The 9,156-nt window shown below is 48.3% G+C and overlaps 1 protein-coding gene across 1 annotated transcript; it reads right to left on the bottom strand.

Annotated features, from left to right (window-relative positions):
* Positions 1-3,410: 3,410 nt before the first annotated feature.
* On the bottom strand, positions 3,411-8,782 carry Fam101b (family with sequence similarity 101, member B; the record flags this gene model as incomplete). The annotated part of the gene is given in 2 exon segments (XM_013503522.1): positions 3,411-6,551; positions 8,670-8,782. Coding segments are annotated over 2 exon segments (444 nt in total), but the record flags the coding sequence as incomplete, so codon positions are not given.
* Between the last annotated feature and the right edge of the window lie 374 nt (positions 8,783-9,156).

Here is a 9,156-nt window from a genome sequence, read left to right on the forward strand (position 1 = left end):
TTTCTTTTTCCTTTCTTTTCTTTGAGACAGGAAAGGGTTGGGCCGGGGATATGGCTCAGTGGCATAAGTGCTTGCCTGGCAAGTCTGAGTTCAATTCCCAGTACCAAAAAAGGAGAGAGAGATAGGGTCTTGCTCCGTAGTCCAGGCTGGACTTGAATTCACTATGTAGCCCAGGCTGGCCTTGAGCAACCCTTCTGCCTTAGCCTCCCAAGTACTGGAATTACAGATAACCACTACCCTACCTGACTTGCTAGCTCTGTTTTTCATCAATTAAGCTGAAGCTTTTTTTTTTTTTTTTTTTTTTTTTTTTTTTTGAAACAGGGCTTCGCTATGCTGCTCAGGCTGGCCTTGAGCTCACTTTGTAACCCAGGCTGGTCTCGAACTCCCAACGATCCTCTTGCCTCAGCCTCCCGAGTGCTAGGATTACAGGAGTGTGCCACCATTCCCGGCTGAAGCTTATTTTTTTCAAACGACCAAAATTTTGCTTTGGTAATTTTCATAATTGTCTTTTTCTTTTTCTCTTTCTTTCCTTCCCTCCTCTCCCCCTCCCTTTTTCTTTCTGTCTCTGTCTCTCTCTCTCTCTGTGTCTCTGTCTCTTTCTTTTTCTGTGTTGGGGGATTGAACCCAGGGCCCATACAAGTAGCAAGTGTTCTACCGCTGAGCTACACCCTGAGCCTCTTTCTAGTATATGGATTTATAGCCCTATATTTATTATTTCCTTCCCCCCTCTTACTTTGAGCTTCGCTTGCTCATCTGTTTCTGGCTTCTCTAAATGGTGGGAGTGGCCGTAAGGGGGGCCGTAGCAGCGGGGCTGCTGTTTCTGGGTTCTGATTCCTTTGGTAGCGCTGGGCACCCGATCCAGGCGCTCACACAGGCAGGGCAAGCGCTCTACCACCACGCCACCTCCTCAGCCCTGGGCTGCTTCTCACAATTATTAATAATCTGGGCTTCTTTAGTGTCCCCTGTCGCCTCTTCAGCCTCCAACACGTGCATGCTCTGCTGTCTGCATTCACTATAGTATGGCATTGTTTTCCTGATTGGATTCTGCTATACAGATAAACTAGAATTTATTTTTTTTCTGTTGGTACCGGGAATCGAACTCAGGACCTTGCCCTTGCCAGGCAGGTGCTTGTGCCACTGAGCTATATCCCTGGCCCTAGAATTTCTTAAAAGTACATAACCCACCTCCACCACCAAAGTAGTCCTGTGATATATCCCTAGGTGCTGTGACGTAATGGGTTTGGAAAATGCTCCTTCTGAGATCTCCTGCTTTGAAGATTCTCATTGCACACTACACATGCTAACAGCAGGGGCAGATCAGCACACAGCAGATGTTTGCTGCTTCTCCCCACATCCTCAGGGAAGGTATGGCTCCCTGACGCCCCGATTTTTTTTTTTTTGTACCGAGAATCGAACTCAGAACCTTGCACTTGCCAGGGAGGCACTTGTGCCGCTGAGCTAGATCCCCAGCACGACGCACTGATCTGGATCTGGCCATGTAACTTGCTTTGGCCGTTGGACGTGGGTGGAAGTAACAGGGTGACGGTTCCTCGTGCAGACTTCAGGTGGGCTTGGATTTCTAACCGCCCCTCCCAGAGCTGTGAACCTCGTCCTGAGAAGGATGTACCCAACCTACCTCTCTAGCCAACTCGAGCCAAGAGGAACAGCCCTGAATTCCAGTACCTGGCCTGGGACAGAACAGCCCCACCAGAGCTACAGACGTGTAAGCAAGAAGCGAGCTTTCTGCTGTACAGCCCTGGGACGGCGGCGGCTGTGCGGCAACAGCTGACGAACGCAGGCTTCCAAGAGCCTCCACAAACGTATTCAGCACTGCGCAGCTTTGCGTGTCCCTAAACCGCCCTGACCACACAATCTTATTTGTATTCCACAGTCAGCACTTCGCGATGCAGTGATAAAACGAACCACTGGACAGTGATTATACTCAAAATGATCAAAATTTTGAAAATAGCTCAGGAGGCTGAGGCAGGAGGATTGTTGCGAGTGCGACACCAGTCTGGGCTACAAAGTGAGCTCAAGGCAAGCCTGAACTGTATAGTGAGGCCCTGTCTCAAAAAGACTAAAAAAATAAAAAAAGAAAGAAAGTAGGAATTACTTGAGACAGCATGTTACCTAAACAATAGTCATGCATTTCTTAAGATTTATATTAATTATATTTACTCCTTTTTTTCTTGGGGGCATCAGCTTAACCTGATATACTGAGAAAAGCTGCAGGAACGGAAACATTTGCTTCAATATACTTAGGACGCTCTGTAACTACAGCTTAATTCTTAAACACTATAAATATTTTTCCTTTAAAACCCTGGAACTGCTGATTAGCCAATTCATTTTATGGAAAATTTATACCATATAAACAAATTGGCAAAATTAGCCCTCATTGTTATCCCAAGCAGCCAAATTAGACTTAATTTCTATTAAAAAGAAACTGGGGGCCTGTGGGTATAGCTCAGCGACTGTGCTCATGCTTAGCTGCTTTGGGGCGGGAGGGAGGGGGCATTAAATAAACAGCGTCGTCACTCCAGGCCTCACTTTGGGAGAACACAACAACCTGGCCCACCCTGCTATACTACTGCCGCAGTCCATCCTAGCATGTAACCGCCCTCTGTGAGGCTGCCCACGGCCACAGAGCCCTCCAGCGGACTCCAGGAGTGGGCTCTGGTGTCCTTTTGCCAGTTTTCCAGTCCAGAGCCTTGGTTTTGTTTTTTTTTTCTTTTTTTCTTTTTTTGAGACAGGGTCTCGCTTCGCAGTTCAGGCTGGCCTTGAGCTCACTTTGTATCTCAGGCTGGTCCTGAAAACGATCTTCCTGCCTCAGACTCCCGCGTGCTGGGATTACAGGTGTGTGCCACCACACCCGGCATAGCCCAGAACCTTGTCACACAATAAAGTTAAGGGCGGGTAGGCTAAGGCATGCCCTTCTGTAAAGCGGGAGAAGTCTGACCTGGAAGCAGAGGTGGGAAGCTGCTGCCGTCTCCAGTTCCAGCTGCATTTCCAGGCAGACTTTGGGAAAGGGTGGGGCTGGGGGTGTAGCTCAGTGGGAAAGCACTTGCCTAACTGCACAAGGGCCTGCACTAGGGGAAAAAAAGGAATTTAAGGAAAAAGTATTTGTTGCAAGTTCAAGACCAGCCTGAGCTACAAAGTGAGCTCAAGGCCAGTCTGAACTAAATAGTGAGACCCTGTCTCAAAAAAGACAAAAAAAAGAAAGAAAAAGAAAAGTACGTATGAAATTTTGGAACAAAATCTCTTAAAATTATCTATATGCAGGTACCACTTGGAAAATCTCATATCTGCAAATAGAACACTGCTAAATATTTTGTCTCAAAACCTCTCAAGATGAGGTTTTGCTGAATCAAACATTAAAATCTTACTTTAAAAAAAGGGAAGCATCTCTCAGCTTTATTTTTTAGATAATTTATTGTTAAATGGAGAAGTCATAAAGCAAAATGGAATGAGACAGAGGTCAAAGACAAATTTAAAACACAGTTTTGTCCAATACTCTTTCGGATTTCTTAAGGTTAGAAACAAGAAAAATGCCAAAGGAAAAGATCTTCATTCAAACTAAGTCTAAAGGTCCATGGTTTGAAAGGAAACAATGTTTCTCTGAAAATACAAATCATCCTTATTACATGAAAGGCATAATTTAAGAGACCAAGAGGAAAAAAAAAACTTTTTAATTAACAAATAAACTGTATTTCTCACGCATACGTGGGAATGTTTATTTTAGATCAGTGAGTTTTCAAATTCACCACTTCCACCCTGTAAACTAGCGTGAATTCACTATCGCCTGACGACGTCAGAGCCTCACCGGTGCGTCCCACGGCATCGCCGCATCTCCCATTTCTGCAACTTTCAGCCAAGCAGGTTTGGAGAAAAAGAGAGGGTTGGAAAGAACTGCAGCTGGTTCCCTAGTGAATAACTTAACAGAGGAAAACCTGCTTTTCCATTTGCATGACACATTCGCTGTCACCCACTTCTACTTACTTTACTGGTAAGAGTTCAGGTTTTTTCCATACCTAGAATGATTTGCCTGAACTTTAACATAATCCTTCTACGACAAAAATTCAAAATAGAATAAAACAACAACCCCAAACTCCCAAGGACACCTCCCACGCTGCTGTGCTCCGAGAGCACATTCTCCCTCCGGCAGCCCTGCCCAAAGGGCTGTTCTGAGCTCACCCAAGTGCTCCACTCCACTGGGGCAGAGCAACGCCTCTGGAATTCTCCTAATATAATTTAAAAATTACACTTACCACTTAATGACAACATTAGGAAATCAAATAGAAATATCCGCTTTTACTAATGTACCCTGTGCAATGTGCCCTTCCAAAGGCACCCAGCACGTGTCACTCTGTCCGTGACCCAGGAGACAACAGGGCCCAGGGCGTCCCCGTGCTGGGTGCCTGCTGAGCTGCACCTTGGCAAACCAGCTGCATCGAAAGAGACGCGTCCTGTCCATTAGGAACACAATACTGTTGTCTGCAGGGGACACCTGACAACGTGGCTGCCCAGGCCCCCAGTGACCCTGCAGGACAGTGATTAGGATCGTGCCTGCTTTCACTGTAACAAGCCCCTGCTACGGCTCCAGCGGACCCAGAGAGCTTTCAATTCTGATTTCAGGACAGATAGAAGCCATCCACAGAAACCTGCAGATAAAGCAGGAGGCTGGACTTACAACCTTCTGTAACCCAGGATCACTTGACATAATTTGGATGTATTCAAAGGAAATATGTACGGTTTGTTCTTTCCAGTACTGGAAAAAAGTCCATCTGCCACTTTCTCCACTCAGGCACCGCAGGGCCTGGCAGGAGGTGCTAAGAAGCAAGGGCGGGGGCCGGGCGGTGAGCGGGCAGCAGCCCGGTCGCACCTGCCCAGCAGCGGCCTCTGCACTGCTGCCCCCGCCCGTTCGGCGGCGCTCACACAGCGGCCTCAGGAGCATCTTCAGTCCACATTCGGCTCCACAGTGGCCACCTTCATGGGTACAGTGGCAGAAAAGAAATGTCCACCACTGCTGTAGTGGCCAAGTTGTGGTGGCTGAATTATGCCACCTTTCCCTATCCGGAACTCAGCTGAACCTGGGGCGGGGGGCGGGAAGCAAGAATCCTTGCTTTTGGGACTGTTGGATTAGACCCAACCCTTCCACAATTTCAACACCACCGAAGTCCTAAAAACAGGTCCATCCAGACGCTTAATCACAACGACTGGAGCGCCAGAAGCATCCACATTCACCTCTTCCCGCCAGGCCAGCAGGGGGTCTGAAGCGTGGCCTTCCAGAGTGGAAACCTCCCTGATAAGAGCCCTAGAAAGTACTTTTCCAAAGCATTCTTTTAAAATGCCATTTCTTCCAAAAGAGCCCTCTACTACATTGTGCCTCGTGAAAAAACTGGAAAGTATTTTGAAACCCCAGAATACCTATCGAGAGAGTTACACAAGCCTAGGGATGCTAACCAGATGCCAAGTGTGCGAGGGCCCTGCGAGGGCTGAGCCAGAGCCGGCGCCTGGACCCCACCCGCTGCTCCCAAGCCAGGCCATCGGTCCACCTGGCCATCTGCAGTGGGCAGCCACACAGCGAGCCTTTGTTTTTTCCTCCAAAGGCAGCTCCTATTGTGGTTTGGGGTTTTTTGATATCATGAGAACGATCTAGAGAATTCCAAGAGTTTTAGTTAACAGGAAATACAAATGGAAGCAAAAATAAAAATGGAATGGAACTCAGCTCTCCACAGATTGAACACATATGGGTTTCACAATTTACTGAATGAGCTCTACTCCTGTAGCAGGGAAGACTTCTGTGGCTGAACCTTCCCACAGCCCACTTTCCCATCGCGGGACTTTCCCACCTGTTCTTCACACACACGGCCGCGGAGGGAGCCCGCCTCCACCACTCGCTCCCTGGCCCCATGTGCTGTCATTCTCTTCTTGCTCTAGTTGTCTTTTTTATTTTCTCATCATACGGAGACTTCGGGGACACTGCAGCAGCAAACCAGATATACTCCTTTTGAAGGCAATTTGAAAATTTAAAAACAAAACCAAGTATCTCAATAATTGTAAGATGCAGTGACTTCTTTTTTCTTCTTCCCCAAACTGGGCTCAGAGGTATCTCCAGGTTAGACTCCTCTAGGGCTGGAATGACGTGCAAGGCCTACATGGGTGGCCTGGGGACCGGGGCAGAGGGCCAGCAGCCGGTCCAACCCCAACCAGCCCGCGCAAGTCAGCACTCATCCGCGAGGCAGTCGCTGCCCAGGATCTCGGTGGCCTCAAGCTCCACACTGGACAGAAACCGCCGCAGCTTCTTGTGGCAGTTGTAATCCAGGGTGGTGGTGTAGACGGTCTTGGGGTACTTGGGGTAGACGATGGTGGTGCTGAGGAAGCGTGCGGGCTTGTGGCGGGGCTCAAAGCGCACCTCGGCCTTGTAGTTGCGCCACGTGCAGTTAGGGATGCAGATGACCGTCTGGCTGCAGGAGGCCACTGCCAGGCCCAGCGGCAGCTGCACGTCATCGATGAAGTGGCGCTCAGAGTCGTACTTGACCGAGGAAGTGTACCTGGGGGAGACATCATGCAGAATGAAGCCATTTCTCAGGAGGGATGGCTGACTGACTTTGACTCTAGTGGGGTATAAATACTGAAATGTGGCTATGCCAGTGAGAAGCAGGATAGAGGGGACGTGCTTACTCTGTGCCAGGTACAACCTCTGAAGCGCTTTGTCATAGAATCAAATTCAGTCTCCTCTACAATCCTGGCAGAGGAAAGCGAGTCGCAGAGACAAGAGTCATGGTGCCATGGAGTGGCGAAGCTGGGAATGGAACCCAGGGCCTTGTACGTGTTAGGCAAGTGCTCTAGCACTGAGCTACCCCAGTCATGAGCTGGGGTTTCCATGCCGGAGAACAAGATTCCAAAGCTTACCCTGCACTCGTTCCTCACCTCAGCCCCTGGGTGCTGCTCCACTTTTCTTAACAAGGTCCCTTAATCAGGCAGCTTCCCCTGACTAAGCCTCAGTTTCCTCTTTCCGTAAAGGGTGCCCCAGCCCAATGGAGCGGAATGTCAGCACACAGTAATCACAGTCACAGGCCCCACACAACGTTTTGGCTGACAGGCCACACCTGCCATGGCCGTCCCACAAGATTACATGGCCTACGGACACTTAGTCAGTCTTCTTAGTTTGTAGCCATCCACTCCATGGTGTTCACATAAAGACAAACTCGATCGCCTAACACCACATTCTTCCTGAACATGGCTCTGTCGGTAAGCGACATATGACTGTCCTGTAGAATGAGGTGGATTCGCCTCCGAGTGGGCAGCTTCTCTGTTCCCTCGAGTGACTGAGCAGCTCTTTAATGAGAGAAGGGAGAAACCCAGAAATCCTGCGTGTTGACTCTGGAAGCTTGGTCGTAGCCAGGCCTAGCATTTGGTCTACCTGGCCTTCAGTCTGGCCCTCTCCCAAACCCAGGGACTCGGGAACCTGAACTTTATCATTGGAAGCCAATTACAATCTTGATTTCCATAAAATAAGTTACCATTTGTGTTCTTTAGCTATTTTATTTTTTAAGACCTTTGGTAATTTGGGAGTTCAAAGAAGCACTTTACTACATTATGACTGCAGCTTTATAGATCCTAACATAGGCACAGGCATCGTATAGAGACATGCTAACAGCGGCTACCCCGGTCAGGTGAGAACTGGCATTCTGTGCTGGCAGTCGGGTGGCACTGCCTGCCCCCTTGGGCAGGGAGCAAGGAGGCTGGTGGAAACTAATGTTATAAAGTCACGTCCTCGTTTTGTTAGAAACACAAGCTCTACAGGAATAAAAGGTAAAACTGCTCACCTCTAAACCCATAAACCTCTCTTTGTTCCACATCAAAGGACTCTTTGTGTCGATGCTACTGAAACTTCAGCTACAAACCCCCCAGTTACTAAAAGTTACAATTCCTTTCTCTGAAAAGACATAGCTTTAACGGAGCTTCTCAACGAATCTTTGCCCCTGGAGAATCCTGAATGAGATCATTCTCACAGGAAGACTAGAACTTGTCCCAGGACAGGGTAACAGGAGACACGGTTACAGCACCTGGAGGAGGGGACTGGGTGGGGAGCTCCTGAAAAGAAGACTCTAATACTCAAAAAAATTTTAGCATCTGATGAACACGATATCTGAAGTGTATAAAGTTGCAGTACTTTATGTACACACGGTCTCATTTTCACTTTAAAAAGTATATCTGTGTATGCTATCATTATGCCAATCCTAGCACTCAGGAGGCAAGGGCAGGAAGATCACAAGTTCAAGGCTATCCTGGGGTCCATAGTAAGATCCTGTCTCAAAAAATAAAGAAACAAGCCGGGTGTGGTGGCACATGCCTGTAATCCTAGCGCTTGGCAGGCTGAGGCAGGAAGATCATTGCGAGTTCGAAGCCACCCTGGGCTACAAAGTGAGTTCAAGACTAGCCTCAACTGCATTGTGAGACTCTGTCTCAAAAAACAAAGAAACAAACAAAAAAGAAGTGCATGTATTTACTTGGCTAAAATGCAGCGGAAAAAGTCTGAAAAAGTACCCACCAAACTACAGGCTTTGGCATATTTCCACAATTAACTATTTTTTAAAATAATAAGCCATCACGTCTAGAACAGAAAGTGAAAATTGAAGAAATAAAGTCAGACTTGCTATATTTACCTTACTTCCTTCGGTGGTAAGGGGTCAAACTCCACTCCTTCTCCAAAGGACAGGGGACAGAGCCTTGGTGAGCAGCTGGCAGCCAGGGCAGTGGGGAGGGATGCTGGATTCTTCTAGGACATAGAAGTGGACGATTAGAGCCGTCACAAGATGCTGGTGGGTGCTCTGACCTTTGTGGTCTGTGTCCAGCATCCGGGGCACACGAGGGAAGGGCTGACCCTCAGCACAGGAAAAGCACTGGACAGGCAGCCAGAAAGGCATGGGTTCAAATCCCAGGTGGATCCCAAATACACTCTGTGCTCTCAGAAGAGCCACATTATATCCTTTTGTGACCTTATCTGCACACAGGGGGAGCGGTGTGCTTCCTCTCACTGCAGTTCTGCAAGAGGCAGAAAAGAGGAAACAGACTCCATCTCAGCATCAGGATGGTGGCCAGACCCAGGGGCCACTGCACAACAGCACAAATGCAGTGAGAAGGCCTCGGTGA

Source organism: Chinchilla lanigera, unplaced genomic scaffold (genome assembly GCF_000276665.1).
Source record: "Chinchilla lanigera isolate Chin_1 unplaced genomic scaffold, ChiLan1.0 scaffold00080, whole genome shotgun sequence".
NCBI classification, from domain to species: Eukaryota; Metazoa; Chordata; class Mammalia; order Rodentia; family Chinchillidae; genus Chinchilla; species Chinchilla lanigera.